Genomic DNA, 19002 nt, shown 5'->3' on the forward strand with positions numbered 1-19002 from the left:
TCTAGAATCGTGGCATTGAGATTTTTACATCTGACTCTGTTTCACCAATTTGCTAATTTAGGGCAATGTTCATTCATTCATCCATTTAATACACATTTACTGAGTTTTTTTTTGTTTTATTTTTGAAAGTATAGTTGATTTACAATATTGTGGCAATTTTGCTGTACAGCAACATGACCCAGTCATATATATATAATATATATATATATATTCTCTTTCTTATATTATCTCCAGTAATGGTCTATTCCAAGAGACTGGCTATAGTTCCCTGTGCTATACAGCAGGACCTCATTGCTTATCCACTCTAAAAGTAATAGTTTGCTTCTACTGATGTCAAACTCCCAGTCCATCCCACTCTCTCCCCTTCCCCTTTGGCAACTGCATGTCTGTTCTCTTATGTTTGTGAATCTCTTTCTGTTTTGTAGGTGGGTTCGTTTGTGCCCTATTTTAGATTCCACATGTGAGTGATACCATGAGTTTTCACTCTACAAGCACACATTGTTCTAAGTGTCAGAAAAAAAAAAGACAAAGTTCTAGTCTTCAAGGAGTTGACTCTCTTCAGGAGAAATAACCTTTTAATCTTCATGGAAAATTTTTTAACTGGCATCTTAGTATTGACACATTCTAAGCTTCTGATTTCCACACCTGCTCCCTCTTCAGCCCCTGTAAAACTATTCCTGCAACACTCTTTCCGTTTCAGCTTAAGGCAACCCTATTTTTTCAGTTGTTCCTTCAACCAAGAACAGAAATGTCCTCTCTTTCTAGGTAGCCCACATCCAAACTGTCAGGAAATCCTACCATCTCTTCTGTACTCACCCTATAAACAATCATCATGGCCCTGTGAGTGGAGGTGTTGCAATGCTCTTCTAGGCTGTGTTCCTTGCCTCTACATTTGCCCATTTATCTTCCCTACTTTTGGTCCTTTTAAAATTTAAATTGCATTATGCCACTGTTCCTCTCCAAGCCCTCCAGTGTTTCTCTGTGCCACTTGGTTTAAAAGCTACACTCATCCCTAAATACTCTGTCACCCAGTCACCCTGCCTTCCTCTCTTGTGTTCTCCCCTCATTCCCTTTGCTTCAATTGCTGTGGCCTTTCTGCCCTTTCCTTCTCACTTCAGGACCTTTGAACTGGCTCTTTCCTCTTCTTTCCCTTAATATCTTCAAGGCTAAGCCACCTGCCCTCTTTCAGTCTTTGTTCAAATGCCTTCTCCTCAAGGAAGTCCATAGCAGGCTTTTTTTTCTATTTAAAATTGCAGTCGTAGAGTTCCCCTTGTGGCTCAGTGGTAATGAATCTGATAATATCCATGAGGATGCACATTCCATCCCTGGCCTTGCTCAGTGGGTTAAGGATCCTGTGTTGCCGTGGATGTGGCTTAGACTGACAGCTGCAGCTCCAGTTGGACCTTTAGCCTGGGAACTTCCATATACCAAGGGTGCGGCTCTAAAAAGACAAAAAAAAAAAAAAAAATTGCGATCACTCCATCCTTTGGGGTGTGCCCCATTGCCCTTTCCCTACTCCAGTTTTTCATCTGTCTCTCTTTAATACCTCTTTAATACTGCACTGGATTTATAATTAATTTACGCATGCCTTGTTAACTGTCTGTCTCTTCCGACTTAAAAGGAAATGCCATGGGGGCAGGGATTTTTCTTTGTTGGTATTTGTTCACTGATGTATCCCAGGCTCTTAGAATAAAGCTGCGTACATAGCAAAGGCTTTTTGAATGAACAGATAGAGGAAAGCAAAGGTTCTGTGGTAGCATCTGTAAAATGCTTATAATCTGGCAGTAGGAAATGGCTCCTTTTGGGAATGTAAAACCCACAGGAGAGGTACGAATGGGGAGACAGAAGGGAGAGTAGTTCCCCATCGAGAAAATAAGGAATTAAAGTCCCCAGTACAAGGAAGATAGAAATAGTTCTGTAAGCCTGCAGGTTGAAAAGAGGTGTTTTGAGGGCATGCTGAGAAATTATGCCTTATAAACATGTAGGATTCAGATATTTTTAATTTGTTTTATTAAAGTATAGTTGATTTACAGTGTTGTGTCAATTTCTGCGGTATAGCAAAGTGACCCAGCTATACATATATATACATTCTTTTTTTCTCATACTATCTTCCATCATGGTCTAATCCAAGAGATTAAATAATGCCATTTGCAGCAATATGGATGCAACCAGAGATTCTCATATTAAGTGAAGTACATCAGAAAGTGAAAGACAAATACCATATGATATGACTTATTTGTGGAATCTAAAAAGTGGCACAAATGATCCTATCTACAAAAACAAAAACAGATCAGGGACATGGAGAGCAGACTTGTGGGTGCCAGGCTCAAGAGGGGAGGGAGCGGGAAAGAGCCACATCCTGGGTGCCTTGCTGTCCCACTCAGGAAGGTTTTGTCTTATTCTGAGAGCAACAGGGGCCCCTAGAGGAGAGTAGCCTCATTACTTGGTTTTGATGAGGTTTTGAAGAGGATGACAAGCTGCCCTGGTGACAATAGGTCTTGGTGCCTTTAAGGAAAATCTCACAATCCAGAAAACAACTGGCAGTTTTCTGAATGGTACTGTGGCATGAGGCTGGAGAGATATAAAGGGATGTGTTATATTTGCCAACCCTTTCCATTTCTTTAGAAATAATAATTGCAAAAAAAGAATGCTGCCTTTATGACATACTAATATAAATTGAATTGAGAGATGTTTGTGGATTGAAAATGAGACTTGAAAAGGCAGTCTGCATCCTTCTGTCTTATTGACCTCACATACTGAGCTTTGTACAGAGTAGGCACATAACAGAGATTTGTTGAAATGAAGAGGAAAGAAGGAGAAAACGTTAAGTCAACACTTTGAAAATGTTGTGTCACTAAGAAAGAAAAAAAGCAATTATCATTGCTATAGAAATGGGATTTAAGTTCCTGCCCTAGCATTTGTTATATTCTTTTACTCAGCCCTGGCAGAAAAGTAGTGTTATTTTCCTGGATGAAATGTATAAAATACCATAGTAATCAGACCTGAACCATCACATCACCTGGGTTTAAATGGGACAATAAAAATGAGCATTTTAGGAGTTTCAGTGGATTATGAATCAACCTGTAGCACCCTCGGGTTGCTGTAGCTCAGTGGATTAAGAATCAACCTGTAGCACCTCGGGTTGCTGAGGAAGCTCAGTTTCAATCCTCGGCAAAGTGGATTAAAAGGATCCCACGTTGCCTCATCTGGGGCAAAGGTCTCAGCTGAGGCTTGGAGTCAACCCTGGCCTGGAAACTTCCAGTAAAAAATCAATCAATCAATAAGAATTTTACCTTCCTCCGAAAAATGTTGACAGCAGGCAGATGATAAAGATGATTGATGCTATCTCAGAAATAATTTATACACACTTCTCTTTTAATTTTTTTAAAATTTTTATTTATTTATTAAATGGATTGCTTTTTTTTTTCTTCTTCTTCTTTTTGTCTTTTTAAGGCTGCACCTACAGCATGTGAATGTTCCCAGGCTAGGGGTCACATCAGAGCTGCAGCTGCCAGCCTGTGCCACAGCCACAGCAACTTGGGATCTGAGCCTCATCTGCTACGTAGACCACAGCTCACGGACACGCTGGAACCTTAACCCACTGAGTGAGGCCAGGGATTGAACCCGTGTTGTCATGGATACTAGTCAGATTCATTAACCACTGAGCCATGACGGGGAACTCCCCACACTTCTCTTGTTAGGTTGGTTCTCAGTGTTTCTGAAGTCTTCAACAACTTGCAAAAAATGTAATTACCTATTCTGCCTTGTCACGTTGAGAGTTTGAATCTATGTCTGAGGGGGCCTGCTGGTGTTAAGGAATTCAACGATACAGGGCTGACATTATGTAGCACTTTAAATAATGGTTTTCCTGCAAGAACCTCATTTTACTTAGGAGAAGACTTAAAAGCAGGGATTCAAACTTTCTTAATTGCTGTCCTAAGAGAGTTATTAGGTCTGTCTGAAAATAGTATAATCTTTTTGAGTTCAGTAATTAGCGTCATGCATTAAATAGTACCCTGGTGGCTTTGTAGAATTAATTCTGCTTCTCGAATGTTTTAACTGACGGAACCTACTGCTGGCACATTGGCATGCCCTACAACTAATATTAAAGCAATTTATTTGTTTTTTGACATGCAAAATGGAGACTTGAGCAGGGCCAGGAATTGAACCCACATCTTCATGGGTACTAGTCAGTTCCTTACTGCTGAGCCACAACAGGAACTTCCGACATACTAGTCTTTATTGAACAATAATGTATTAAACCATTTAAATATATATTATGTCGTTAAAAATGAGCATACATTAGAGTTGCTGTTGTGGCTCAGCAGCTCAAAGATTCAATGTTATTTCTTTGGTGATATGGGTTTGATCTCTGGCCTTGCTCAGTGGGTTAAGGGTCTGGCATTGCCCCAAGCTGTGGTATAGGTCACAGATGCAGCTTGGATCCTGTGTCGCCATGGCTGTGGCGTAGGCCTGCAGGTGCAACTCCAATTCGACCCCTAGCCGGAGTACTTCCATATGCCATAGGTGGGGCTATACAAAGAAAAAAAATAAACATGTATTACCTCTGTTTGAATTATAATGCAGAATATCTGGGTACATTTCATATCCATGTTTCTTCATCTGGAAAGGGAATGAATGTCTGGAATCTCTGAGATTTATCCCAGATATCTAATACCACAGTTATGTGATGTGCAAATTTAGGCACTCAATAAAACATTTGGTAACATTTCTAATTTTTGCTGACTCAGCGATCGTCAAATGGCTCCCCTGTCTTTCAAAGATTGTAGTGACTTGCATGTGGTCATCTCTGCTGAAATCAAATCTTAAATTACCATGGAAAACATTTGTTTTATTTTTCATAGAATGCAAAAAATAAGGAAATTTCACCTACTAGAATATTCCTAAGAGGTGGGGTTCATCAGGGGAAGAATTTATGCAACCAACAAAATAAAATATTTGCCTCTAAGAAAGTCTTTGCTTACCTATAAGTGAATCAAAACAAGACAATGTATTGATTTGAGTATGTTTTTCCTGTCTTGGTGAATCTGATTACTTTTAACTGAAAATTTGAATCCTTAAGTGCATCTAAAGTTTCAGAATGTAAAAGCATTTGTCCTTAAGCAAGATTTTCAGTCAGGTTCAAGAGCCAATCTGGATAATTAAGTAATAAATATGTTGCTTTTAATACATTCTTTTTATGTGAAGAATCATTCTTCATGTAAAAATTAAATTAAAATTATTTTTATGCAAGATTGTAAATCAACCATACTTTAACACAAAAATTCAAAATATTTTATTATTCATAAAGAATAAAAATAAAGGATGCTAATTTTGGTTTCTTGTCAAAGAAGCTGTCTTTTCACCTATGGAGATGTGTTACAGCCTTGTGTGCTTATTAAAGATGTGGCATTTTCATTAGTTTTCTAATTAAGACTTTATTTTTTAAAGCAGGTTTAGGTTCACAGCAAAATTGAGCAGAGTACAGAGATTTCCTATATACCCTGTTTCCTAATACTTGCAAGCCTCCTCCAATATTAACTTCACTCACCAGTGCCCAGGTTGTTAGAATCCATGAACCTACATTGACCTATAATTACCCAAAGTCCACTGCTTATATTACTATTCACTTGATGTTGTACATGCTGTGGGTTTGGGCAACTGCATAATAACATGCTTTCATCATTCTAGTTTCCTACAAAGTATTTTCATTGCTCTAAAATTACTCTGATCTTCATCTTTTCATCCATACTCCCATCCCCAACACCTTGCATCCACCAATGATAATTTTCATGGTCTCCAGAGTTTTGCCTTTTCTGGAATGTCATAGAGTTGAAATCATGCAGTATGTTGCTTTTTCTGATTGTCTTCTTTCACTTAGTGATATGCATGTAAAGTTCCCTCATGTCTTTCTGGGGCTTGGTAGCTCATTTCTTTTTAGTGCTGATATTATTCTGTTTTCCACATGTACCTCAAATTATTGATCCCTTCATTTATTGAAGAACATCCTGGTTGTTTCAAGTTTTGGCAATTATGAAGAAAGCTGCTGTGAACATCTGTGTGGTGGCTTTTGAGTGAATATACAGTTTCAACTCCTTTGGGTAAATACCAAGGAGTGCACTTGCTAGATCATGTGGGATGACTATGTTCAGTTTTGTGAGAAATGACCTGTCTCCCAAGCTGTACCATTTTGTGTTTCTGCTGACGATAAATGAGAGCTCCGGTTGCTCCAATGATGTTGAGTTTTACTGAAGATTTTGTGATTTTATTCAGTGAAACTACAAAGGGCACATGTTCAAAAGGCTTTACAGGAAATTAAAGATGACCTTAATACAGACAGCTCTTTTCCAGAGTGTAGACTTTGGTTGAATTTGAAATTAAGACAATTGAATAATATTCAGTTTACAATGTACTTCATGAGACTGTTTTTCTTTCCTATGATTTTAATTGATTCTAGGTCATTGCCAAGGAGCTTTAAAAAAAGATTTTCTAGGGTGTTCCTGTCATGGCTCAGTGGTAATGAAGCCAGCTATAATCCATGAGGATGTGGGTTCGATCCCTGGCCTCGCTCAGTAGGTTAGGGATCCGTCATTGCCATGAACTGTGGTGTAGATCACAGACATGGCTCAGATCCCTCATTGTTGTGGCTGTGGTGCAGGCTAGCAGCTGAAGCCCTGATTGGACCCCTAGCCTGGGAACTTCCCTATGCTGTGGATGTGCCCTCCCCCCCAAAAAGACAAAAATTAAAAATTAAAAAAGACTTCCTAAAATTTTTCATATAGGCTTAATTATTTTTCCTAGAGCTCATCATTCTTGACTATGTTGATAATCTTCTAATGAAGAAACTGAGAATTATATTGTGTAATATTCTCTAGGAAAATACCATTCAGTTTATAATAATTTTATTTAACTAAATAATTTATGCTTTTTAAAAAATTAAACATTTAAAATTTACCAGCCCATAAAACTTTTAACATCCCCAAGTATGTTACACAAACACTATTTTTATGGAAAGTAATTGTTGTTAAGGAAAATTTTAAAATGGTAATTTGTTTGAACCATGCTGATCAAAGTAAAACAGGAGTTGTTACTGTAGGATTTCTCAGGGCCTATAATATGCCAACGTGAAGATCATTTTCTGAACTTATTGGAACAGAGACACTTGTAGATCAAGACGGTTATTGTCCAAACATGGTAAAAACAAGCTAGTTTTATACCAAGATAGACAGTAATAAAAGGAAAGAAGAAAGAAAAATGCCGGTCAATAACTTGCATTTTAAGCATATTTTACAACTTATTCAGCTTCTCCTCTCCTATAATTCTATTCATTTGATATGGAACTTGCCAAATAAGGGGACGAGCAGTCCCATGTGCCTGGGACTCTAGACTTTCTCTTCTAAAACTGGGATGGTTTCAGGGTAACCAGCATGACTGGTCACCCTCATTACCCGAGAAACAAAGAGATCTGGATTTAAATTCTACCTACATCAATTTTTGTGTCTGTGTGTGACTCCGAGTGAAATATAACTCGATAACTTGCCATCTTCACCTATAACATTGGAATACAAATAGTTGCATAGAATTTTTTTTTTAAAAGGTCTTACTAGGAATCTCTCCAGCTCAGGTTTGGCATAGAGAGAGAGAATTAGGTCTACAGGAATTCTTCCCTTTTTTCCTCACCTTCCTTTCCAACACTACTATAACATAGAAAAGACAGTGTTCTTATTTTCTTGATAAGAAGCCTTAGACACTGATGCTTTAGTGCTCAAGGCGACAGAGCAGTAAATGGTAAAATCAGGGCTTGAGGCAGCCCTGATTGGAATCAGAAGATACTGTATTTGATGCTTTCTAAACTATGCTCACTTCAATTTCGAGTGTCAAGGAAAATTTGGAAAGTAGGCATTCATAGGAAATTTTGTAACACTTTCATAATACTAAAGCTGGTATTATTGTTTTTTTTTCTATCTTAGCACCTTGCAGATAACATATGTTTCAGAACAGGTGCTATTATGACGATGGCCCATAAAGATTTATGTTAGAGCCTATTTATCCACTTTATAGATTCATTAACTTTTAGATGTATATAGAAGTTGTTTTCATCTCCTTTTGTTTTGTTGTTTAACTGTCAGAATATCATTTTCTGGTATCAGTGATTATAGTAATGTATTATTGAATAATGTCTGATGACTTTTGGGTATAACAAACATGTTTAAAATGCATGTTTCATTTTACTTTTGAAAAACAAGTCTCAATAAAGATGCATTTAAGATGGAATAAAAAGTGCATTTGGAAAATGGACCATAACAGCGTTTTCCCAGATTTTTTTCTTCAAGTGGGACAGGACATGATTGTGATACAGCACTTGAGAAGATAATGGCCCCCCACTGAAATATAAATTTCCCACTCAGCTGAGGGATTTCACAGAACATAAGCATCAGGGCGGAGATGATGCATTTGTTTTCAAAGAAGGAGGAGATTGTTACATGGCCATCATGCTCCGTTTGAATTAATTTACATCTAGTTTAGTGAATGGTAGAATAAAACTGAATTTTTTAACTATCCAATCAAAAATGCAAACATATTTGTTTAGAAAAAATAAATGAGCTGTGAATGCAGAACATAAACATGAAGGGACTCTGGTTGCAGAGGCTGTTGATTTTTCTCTCAGCCCAGAATTGTGTGTCTATGATCATGACTTTTAATTGACAATGATAATAGGCTTGAGAGTTGATTAGATTTGAACATTTGAAAAAGGTTGGAAGGATTTTCCTTCTTCGTGCACTCAGGCTCTGAATCATAATGATAACATTCCACATGGACTTAAATGCTTTTAGTTCATTCAACCTCATCTTATTTTTTAATGCAGTTTGCCAGCATTTATAGAGCTTGGAAACATTTAGCAGATGGCTTTATAGATTTCTCATAGTGTCATGAGCTGACTCAAGGAAGAGTCTGGCTTTTAATTATTATCATAACTCTTGAATACAAACTGCAATACTAGTTTCTTTTTTAATGAGTGAATTTATTTTTTATTATATTTGGTTTACAGTATTTCTTCAGTTTTGGTTGTACAGCATAGTGACCCAGTCACACATATGTGTACATATTTTTTCCTACTATCTTGCATCATGTTCCAACCCAAGAGATTCTCTGTGCTGTACAGTAGGACCCCATTGCTTATCCATTCTAAATGTAATAGTTTGCATCTGCTAGCCCCAAACTCCCCATCCATCCCCTTTCCTCCTTCCCCCGGACAACCACAAGTCTTCTTTCCATTTCCATGACAACCACAAGTCTTCTCTCCTGTCCATGATCAGTTCCTGTTTTGTAGATAGGATCATTTGTGCCCTATTTTAGATTACACATATAACAATGTCATATGGTATTCGTCTTTCTCTTTCTGACTTACTTCAGTTAGTATGAGAATCTCTAGTTGCATTCACATTGCTGCAAATGGCAAAATATTAGTTTCTGTTTCTGATTCAGTGACCCATACTTCATCGTAAGAATAAAATTAGCAATGAAATTATTGCTGTATAAGAAAGGGAATTAATCAATGTTTATTTTTTCCTCTAGGATAATAGAGAAAGACATGTAAATGACACAGATATATCCTGATGTGATACCTATATTTCTCCAAGAAATCTTAAGTAGATATGATTTAAAAACAATGCTTTTGATATAATATAGTTGTTTTTTTTTGAAAAGGCCCATGGATATTGTAGAATACTTGGGAAAGAAATATCATCATGTATGTTTCCTCCCTATTATTATAACCAATTTGTTTATTTTCTTTCCTTTTTTGTTGAAGGAATATAACCATTTTTCATCACTTGCATTTTTTTGTTGAAAAAATTAAGTTGTAATAATAATGATTTTCACTTATTTTATGGCTGGCATCATTTGCACTGTTACATAATTTTTATTAGTAGAATTTTTAATGGCTGTGTAATACTTACATGAGGCAGAAATTATAGTTTTCCAACATTTCTTTACTGAAATTCCCTTGTGGTGCAGTGGGCTCTGGTGTTGTCACTGCAGTTGCTCAGGTCGATGCTGCGGTGCAGTTTCAATCCCTGGCCCTGGAACTTCCACATGCCACAGGCACAGCCAGAAAAAAAAAACCCAAAAACAAAAATCCACAAACAAAATTCTTTATCTGTCAGAAATTTATGTTCTTTCTAATTTTTGCCTGTTACAAATGATACTGAAATCATTCTTTTTGTGTGAAAATTCTCGGTATTTGAGAGTATTTTCTTAGGATAGGTTTCCAGAATTTATGTTTTCAACCCAGTAATAAAAGTTGCCTAAATGTATATGTAACCTAGTATATTTTGCTAATTTCTTATATGTATAATTTGAAGGAAAATATTGCAGATTTGGGGAAAAATTTGCAATAGGTTTTATTTAGATCCACCTAGAAGAGGGATTTATAGGAAACTCAAGTACAACCATCCAGGAGATAATCTAGATTTGTCGAGAAGGATTTATGTATAGACCTTCAATGACATTGCTTAACTGGCAACACATAAGAAGAAATTTTAGTAAGAAAATTCATTAGAAAATGTGAATTTCTTATTATAGTTAACAGCACTCAATCACAGTTATGTGGGCTCAAAATAATTTTCTCTTTTTCTTCTTCCTACCAACTTTCCCATCAAATTTGATTCATTCATATGATAAATCGAAAGTGATTCAACTAAATTAGTTTATGCAAAAATTAAGTGACAATTTCACACTACTATTTTTAGCATTAAAATAGTGGAGTCTTAAAATTTTTCTGGGTACAAGGAAGGGATAATTCGTACCATACAAATTATTTTTCTCATTTGTTGTGATATCTCTCACATTGCAAAACAAGATAATTGTTTATCCACCATTGGATTGATTTATAACACTGTACTTGTATATTGTAATTATCTGTTTATATAACTTTGCATTGGGAGAGAATGTGAGTCCTATAAAGATAAAATCCACATCAAGATCTCTGACCAAGCTTCGCTCCCTCCTTCTTTATATCCTTCTTTTCTTCCCTCCTTCTCTCTTTCCTTCCCTCTCCCTCCCACTCTCCTCCCTTCCCTCCCCCTGCCCCTCTCCCCCCTCTCTTCCTTCCATCCTTCCCTCCCTCCTTTCTTCCTTCCACCCTTCCCTCCCTCCTTTCTTCCTTCTACCCTTCCCTCTTTCCTTCCTTGCATCCCTCCTTTCTTCTTTCTTTCCTTCCTTCCCTTCTTCCTTCCAATTAAATCTCTTCAGTGTGCCTGACCCTGCCCTGGGCTCTGATAATTCAGTGGTGACAGATAGGTTTTCTGCTTCCCTAGAGTAATATTCCAGTGAGGATGAGAGATGAAGTAGACAAAAAGAATGTGCAAAGAGGATACTCAGATGCTGGGAGAGTCTATGTAGGAAATAAGGTCATGTGCAGGAGAGTGACCCAGAGTGGGCTGGGCAGGAAGTCATGTTTGAGCCTATGGATGCAATTTAAAGCCATGGACTGAATGAGATTACCTAGAGCAAGGAAAGTTGATGTGAAATGGAAAATTTAGTACATTTTTCTCAACAAATGTTCCTGTGAGGAAAATAGAAAAAAAAATACTGGAAATTGGAAGAAGATATGGGCATAAGTAGTGGTTATATCTTTCTATATTATCTATCTATCTATCTATCTATCTATCTATCTATCTATCTATCTATTTATCTAGCTACCTACCTATCTATCTATCATCATCATCGTCATCCGCCTACAATTTAATGTGCCTAATTTCTTTCTTGTTTTATTTTTGGTAGGAATTAACTAGAGCAGTTAAATTGTGAAGTGATGATTCAATAGAGAAAAAAAGGCTGATGCACTATATTGAGGGTATAACTGCAGAAACAATACCCTCATGAAGATGAGAGGGGTGGGATCCATGCGCTGCTGGAGTGGTTGGAGGGGCCACCTCATGTGATGTCAACTCAGGAGGGAGACAGAGTAAATGTGGAGCTTGGTAGTTTTTCAGTTGAAAAATTAGTGAGTTCTGTCTGTTGGCCTCTTATTTTCTTGGTGACAGAGGAGGCAAGCTAATGAGCAGGTGTTCAGGGAAAGAGGCATGTATGGATGTGTATAGAGAAGATGCAAAGAAGGTATGGAATAATCACTTTTGAGAGTTGTGGGAGAACCAAGTTACTGAAGGAAGAGGAGGGTTATTTGGAAATATTGGGTACCCATTTTGAATTTGGGGTCAAGGATTTTAGAATGTCACTAAATCAGTATGATATTGTATTTTTTCCTAGCTTCATTGTACTTTTGTTACCTAAAGTTTGAAAAATATTCAATAACATAAATTTCCTCAGCAGTTATTAGAGCTTTCATGTTAAAATGTGATGTATTATTACTGACAGAAGCATCATAATTAGATAGATGGCAGTATGTATGCATGCCATAATAATACTTATCCAGCCCTGCTATACTTTGTACACATGTAGTAGCTTTTGTTTATTTATTTTCCTGCTTGGTCTCCATCTCCTAAAATATCCTGCTCTCCCACTGGGATCTGAATCCCATAAATTTGGAACCAATATTGTCATAGATTATGAAGCATGAGGGGACATAGAAATCTTGGAGTTTGGTGGTTCTTTTATTTATCATAATCACCTAGAGGAGCTGAAAAACAAACACTCCAAAGACCTCTGCAGATCCATGTGGAATTAGAGATTAAAGACCCCTAAACTAATCAGCATTCTTTCCATATTGCCCCATGAATCTCATTAGACATTGGAAAATATTGATTTGTTAATTTGATAATTGCCTGTATTAGCATATCAAGCCATAAGGTGATACTCTAAGAAACTAGTTAGAAAAATAAAAATGAAAACATCAACACAGTTATTATGGAAGGTCTCACCTGAGAGAGTTAAGATGTTAACATAATTGAAAAGGTTTAGAATCTAGGGATAGTTCATAGTTCCAATATTCCATACTAATCCTGTTATATTCTTGGATTTCTAGAGGTAGAAATTGTGCCTAGGTTCTTGGACTTTGATATAGTATGTATGGTGGGTAACTGTAGCCTTGATTGCCAGTGCTACATGTCTCTGAATTTTCTCCCATTCTTATGGTATGTGTATGGTACTTTTCAGTACACTTCTGCCCTGACTTATGACGCTGTTCAAGTGATGACTGAAGCTTTTCGCAACCTACGGAAGCAGAGAATTGAAATCTCCCGACGGGGGAATGCAGGAGATTGTCTGGCAAACCCAGCGGTGCCCTGGGGACAAGGTGTAGAAATAGAACGGGCCCTTAAACAGGTCAGTCACTCAGTATGATTGCAATGTGTCTTAATGGTGGCCACTATTTTTTTCCCTGCTGAATTCATCATTCTTGTTTTATTCCTTATGTTTTACCGAAAGGGAATTTTTTCCCCCTAACAATGCAAAGGTACATTGAAGAATAAGAAGAAACCTCTTCAGTGTGGTTTTCTTGACTTGCTCGCAGGGAGAGTCATCTGGTCAACCAGTCTGTATCTCATTGAAGTGAATTTATAACTGCTTCTTTCCCATTTCCTCCTTAGGTGCAGGTTGAAGGTCTCTCAGGAAATATCAAGTTTGATCAGAATGGCAAAAGAATAAATTATACAATTAACATCATGGAGCTGAAAACAAATGGGCCTCGGAAGGTAAATCATTACTTGTTTGAAGGGATTTTCTCTGCGTGAGGAAGTGAGTTAGTGAACCTGTCACCTCATCTTCCGGAGCCGTCTTGGATATGTGTATTCACATAAATGGAGTTCAGCAACTTCAAGAAACATATATTCTAAAATATTTTTTTCTGAATAGAATTACTTATTTCTTGTAAATTACAGGGGAATGTAATTTTAAAATGTCTAAAGAGAGAGAGAGACAGAGACAGAGACAGAGAGGGAGGTGGAGAAGAGTTTAATGAGGAAAAAAAAACTATTAGCTGAATGATTATGTTTCAGAAGACCCAAAATAGCTGGTGCAAATGTGCATGTAACTGTTCAATTGAAATTATTTTTTTCTACTGTTGTGGCCAAAGTACCACTGTTAAAATTTTATTTGTATTTCTGTATGATCACTCCCATACAGATTACCCTTGGAGAATATGAAAAGTGAACATTAAGAGACAAGCTGTTTCTAAGAATTTTTAAAAAATTATTAGAGTATAATTGATTTACAATGTTGTGTTAGTTTTAGTGTATGGCAGTGATTCAGTTGTACATACACATATATTAATTCTTTTTCAGATTCTTTTCTCATATAGGTTATCACAGAACATTGAGTATCCCTGTGCTATACAGTAGGTCCTTGTTGCTTATAAATTTTATGTATAGTAGTGCGGATATAATAATGCCATTCAAGAATTATTTTTGTTTGCTTGTTTCTAGAGTCCCTTTCTGTTTCTGTTAGATTCACATACATATAATATGTCTCTGTTTAAAGCAACCTAGTTAATCTAAGTGTAAGTGCAGATTCAGACATGGGTTTGAAAATAGTTCCATGCTTTGCCAATGGAGAAGTCATGTGTTCAACTTCTATACCCTTTTTCAGATTGGATATTGGAGCGAAGTGGACAAAATGGTTGTTACCCTCACAGAACTCCCTTCTGGGAATGATACCTCTGGGCTTGAGAATAAGACTGTTGTTGTCACTACAATTTTGGTAATAAGTTACATATGCCTATGTTTTACATTATTTTTTATGAAAAAGGTCTGCCAGTTAGAATTTGTCACATATTTTAGGACAATAACTACTATGGTGCTGCTTTTTGAATGATTTGGTCATCCATTTCATGTTTTCTCTGTCCAAAGGACTCACTAACATGGTCTAGAACATTCAGAATATTTCCTATCCCCTTAAGATTTAGCTTTAGCTTGTTAGATTATTCCTAACGTGGTGCTTACGTGGGTGGGCACCCAGAAAGTCTAGGCAAGGCTTCCTGGTATTTCTTTGGGTGTTTCACCTTTCCATTCCCACACAATGCTGGGTCCATTCTGTCCTTATACTTGTCACATGGTTTAATAACATTGTCCACGTCTCTGTTTCATACAGAAAGGTGAACTCCTTTAAAGACAAGAGTCACACCTCTTCTTTTTAACCCCAAGTCTCAACACAAGTCCTTGCACTTGTTACATGGTTTCATAACATTGTCAACTTCTCTATCTTCATATGAAAAGATGAACTCCTTAAAGACAAGGGTGATCTCTCTTTTACTTAACCCTAGGTCTCAACACAGTAGGTGGCCTGTAGCTAGTGCTAAATAAATACATATTGAATGAATGAGACAAATTGAACTGGATCTTGACCTAGGCTTCAGAGGGTTGGAAGGAGACATAGATATCATGACAAGCTGTTGGTGAAATGAAACTGGGGAAATGTGGTAGTAGTAGTAGCAGTAGTAGTAGTAGCAGTAGTAGTGATTTTGTAACAAAACAATCTTATCTTGTTTTACTAAGCTGTGGTATAGTAAATTTGTGGGATTTATTATGGTAACAATATTTAGAAGGGAGCATAGATAGGGTAATAAGGGATTTGGATAAGAACATTGGTTGGCATTCAGAAATAACTTGATAAATGTAAGCTAGACAGTTGAGGATTTTTGCCTTTAATAGTGCCACTGAGAGAAATCATCTCACTGAGGCCCCAAATATCCTTAGTGCCACTTTCCAATGGAGAAAATTGGGCTGATGTTGAGTCATTTTTTTCATGCTTCCTCTTTACGGTGTTCACAGGGGCATGCTGCTCTAGCTATCATTGTGGCATAATTCTAAGATATTCTATCTCATACAGGAAGTGAGACCTCAAGTCTGAGAGGGTAGAATCATTACATCTCCATGGCAATGACTTCTTCAGGCTGCACACTACTGGCCATGAAGCTAATTTCTACCAGAACCTTATCCTCAAGCCAGTAGCACATAGGGTTTTGGGCAAATGCTAGTTCTTTGGAGTCAGGGTAGCCTTAGAAGAGGAGAGAGGTAGATCTGAACCACAGTATTCCTTTCTTAAACTTTAGTAGTTACAAACATGACAAGGAGACAGACTAACTGTGCTCTTGAGTCTCTTGTTTACTTTGTTGTGGCTAAGTACAAGCCATATTAATGAACCATAATGATAAACATTTGAGGACGTTTGTTTAGAAGTATTATGCTTATTTTTTCCACTAGTATTTGTCCATTATGTATATTATACAGTGTCTCTGGCTAAAGTGGCTAAAGGTAATAATTAAACCAGAATATGTGAGTCTATGAAGGTAGGCGATTAACAGCTGTTTTTTTTTTTTTTTTTTTTTTTTTTTAATCAACTAAAGTACCTTCTTTCCACCTAGGAATCTCCATATGTTATGATGAAGAAAAATCATGAAATGCTTGAAGGCAATGAGCGCTATGAGGGCTACTGTGTTGACCTGGCTGCAGAAATTGCCAAACATTGTGGGTTCAAGTACAAATTGACAATTGTTGGGGATGGCAAGTATGGGGCCAGGGATGCAGACACGAAAATTTGGAATGGGATGGTTGGAGAACTTGTATATGGGGTAAGTACTGCTCTTCTCAAAGATAAAGTTGCTCTGTTTGAACATTGTTGAGAGAATGCTTGCCTCTCTGCAAAGTACCACTGTCTGAGGTCATTGCTTTCCCAAATTATCTAGGATACTCTCTTATTTCCTTGTGGACATTTGAAGATGAAGGATGAAGTCAGAAGCAAACATACAGATGGAGACAGGCATTTAGACTGTCTTGAAGCCTATGGGCCATATGCATTTTTCAGAGTGCAAAGGCATAGCAGACGTAGTTATCATAATCAAGCCGGAGGGCGTACTCTATATTTATAAAATGGAGGAATATTTGGGGAACACATTGCTTTATTTTCCCATTTATTATTTACTGGGATTCCACTAGGCAAATGATTATTCCCATTTCCTTGATTTCTTTTCCTTCCCTTTGATCCAATAATGTAAATTCAACTCCTTTCTGACCATGACTCCTGGTTCTATTACTTTCCTTTGTTTCCCTTGCAGAAAGCTGATATTGCAATTGCTCCATTAACCATCACCCTTGTGAGAGAGGAGGTGATCGATTTCTCAAAGCCTTTTATGAGCCTCGGGATATCTATCATGATCAAGAAGCCTCAGAAATCCAAACCAGGAGTGTTTTCATTTCTTGATCCTTTAGCCTATGAGATCTGGATGTGCATTGTTTTTGCCTACATTGGGGTCAGTGTAGTTTTATTCCTGGTCAGCAGATTTAGCCCCTACGAGTGGCACACTGAGGAGTTCGAAGATGGAAGAGAAACTCAAAGTAGTGAATCAACTAATGAATTTGGGATTTTTAATAGTCTCTGGTTTTCCTTGGGTGCCTTTATGCAGCAAGGATGCGATATTTCGCCAAGGTTGGTTACTTCCCTGCTTCAGCTTTGTGCATTTTAGGTCTCAAGTGGATATTCATGGTGTTTATGAATTCACTCTGAAGAAATTAGCAGCCGCCGACTACCTGTCCAAGCAGTACATTAAGGACAGATTTTTACCATCGGCATAAGCCTGTGAAATATTTGAGCAATGTTCTTTGAATGTTGATCCTATATTTCCCTGGTGAAATTATACACACCATGGAGAGGCTATAAAATGCATAAGGTTCCTATCATTCCATGCCTTCTTGGAGGGGTACCGTGTTTTTGCTGCATATTCTCATTTTACAGTCATCTGTGTGTTGATCCACAGACCTGTATATGGGAAAATGGGCAACATTACTTACTAACTGCAAAAGTGACAAAACTTCATTTGCATGCATTCCAGCTCTAACCCCCTGCCCCGTTATTAGCTCATGGAAATGATATGGGAAAGAGATTTATAAAATTTGTTTTTTTCAAGGTTTGTTTGCTGGATTAAAAAGGATGTATGATAGCATATTTTCTAAGTATCTAGAAATATATAGTTAGGTAATAATGCTGAGTGATTCATTTGAAAAGCTCATGCCACATTGAATAATAATATACATAGAATGGGATAAATTCATATGCTTCTATTCTCATTATGATATTTTAATTCTATTCTCATTAAGACTTTATTCTCATGATGATATTTAATTATTAAATATCTTAAATTCATTAAATATAATGACTATATCAGAAAATACATATTTTTTGTTCATGTTTCATACATAATACTGATAACCAATCTGGTTCTTCAGAGGAACAAATCATACTTTTTCTAATGTGATTGCTTTCACATTTAAAGCCTAAATGATTATCGATCTACTGCTACATTTTAATTTGGGCTCAATTACTCTCCTTTGATTCTTTGGGATATCTTAATAACTAACAAAGATAGTGACTTTTAAAATACTATTTCATTATATTCTTTTTTGAGCACTTTGGGAATAATAAATGACTAATTTCAAAAACTATATGTGAAGCTCAGAAGTTGATATCTTTTGCAAACTTTTTTGATATACTCCAAGCAGTGAGATAAAGGAAATATATTATGTATGGAGAAATTATCCATGATTTACTTTTTGGATAGTAGGGCATGATTTTATGAGTTACATGGATCTAAATCCTAATTTCATCAAATTTTCTCTTGCTTCTTTATGGAATTGCCTTGAATTAGAACCATACCAATGGTATTTGCATTGCATATATATATATATAAAATTTTAATATAATAATAATTATATATAAAATTATGATGACCTCTGAAAAAATATATGAGATTCATAGTTTTCATATCTATATTTAGTTTATCTGGCTTAAGTTAAAGGCATAAAGAATAGTTTCTCAGGTTTGTTTGCTCTGCTTCTCATGCACTGGGGCTCTGAAGGTTATTATTTTGGTGTCTGGTGCTTGTCAAGGAGCAGGAAACATATTTACACATGGGGGCTAGAGCACAGGCATATTTAATAATCTGTGTTTTTCCAGGGGTCTGCCATGACATATTGATATTCTGATTTTCAACAACCTGCTTCCTAAAATATGACCTTTTTCTGTGCTTATGATTTCACTAATGAGTCATGACTC

At 36.7% G+C, this 19002-nt stretch overlaps 1 protein-coding gene across 7 annotated transcripts in view; it reads left to right on the forward strand.

Moving 5' to 3' along the window:
- The window catches only part of GRIA2 (glutamate ionotropic receptor AMPA type subunit 2), a 169023-nt gene that overhangs the window by 110856 nt on the left and 39165 nt on the right, over positions 1–19002 (forward strand). For all 7 annotated transcript variants that reach the window (XR_002346643.1, XM_003482389.4, XM_005656504.3 and 4 more), the window contains exons 7-11: positions 13117–13284; positions 13548–13652; positions 14545–14655; positions 16319–16525; positions 17009–17379. Coding sequence is in view for 6 of the 7 variants with exons in the window: in XM_003482389.4 (XP_003482437.2) it covers positions 13117–13284; positions 13548–13652; positions 14545–14655; positions 16319–16525; positions 17009–17379 (962 nt within the window). In the remaining variant the exon portion in view is untranslated. The remainder of the gene's footprint in view (positions 1–13116; positions 13285–13547; positions 13653–14544; positions 14656–16318; positions 16526–17008; positions 17380–19002) is intronic.

Source organism: Sus scrofa, chromosome 8 (assembly GCF_000003025.6).
Source record: "Sus scrofa isolate TJ Tabasco breed Duroc chromosome 8, Sscrofa11.1, whole genome shotgun sequence".
In the NCBI taxonomy this organism is placed as follows: Eukaryota; Metazoa; Chordata; class Mammalia; order Artiodactyla; family Suidae; genus Sus; species Sus scrofa.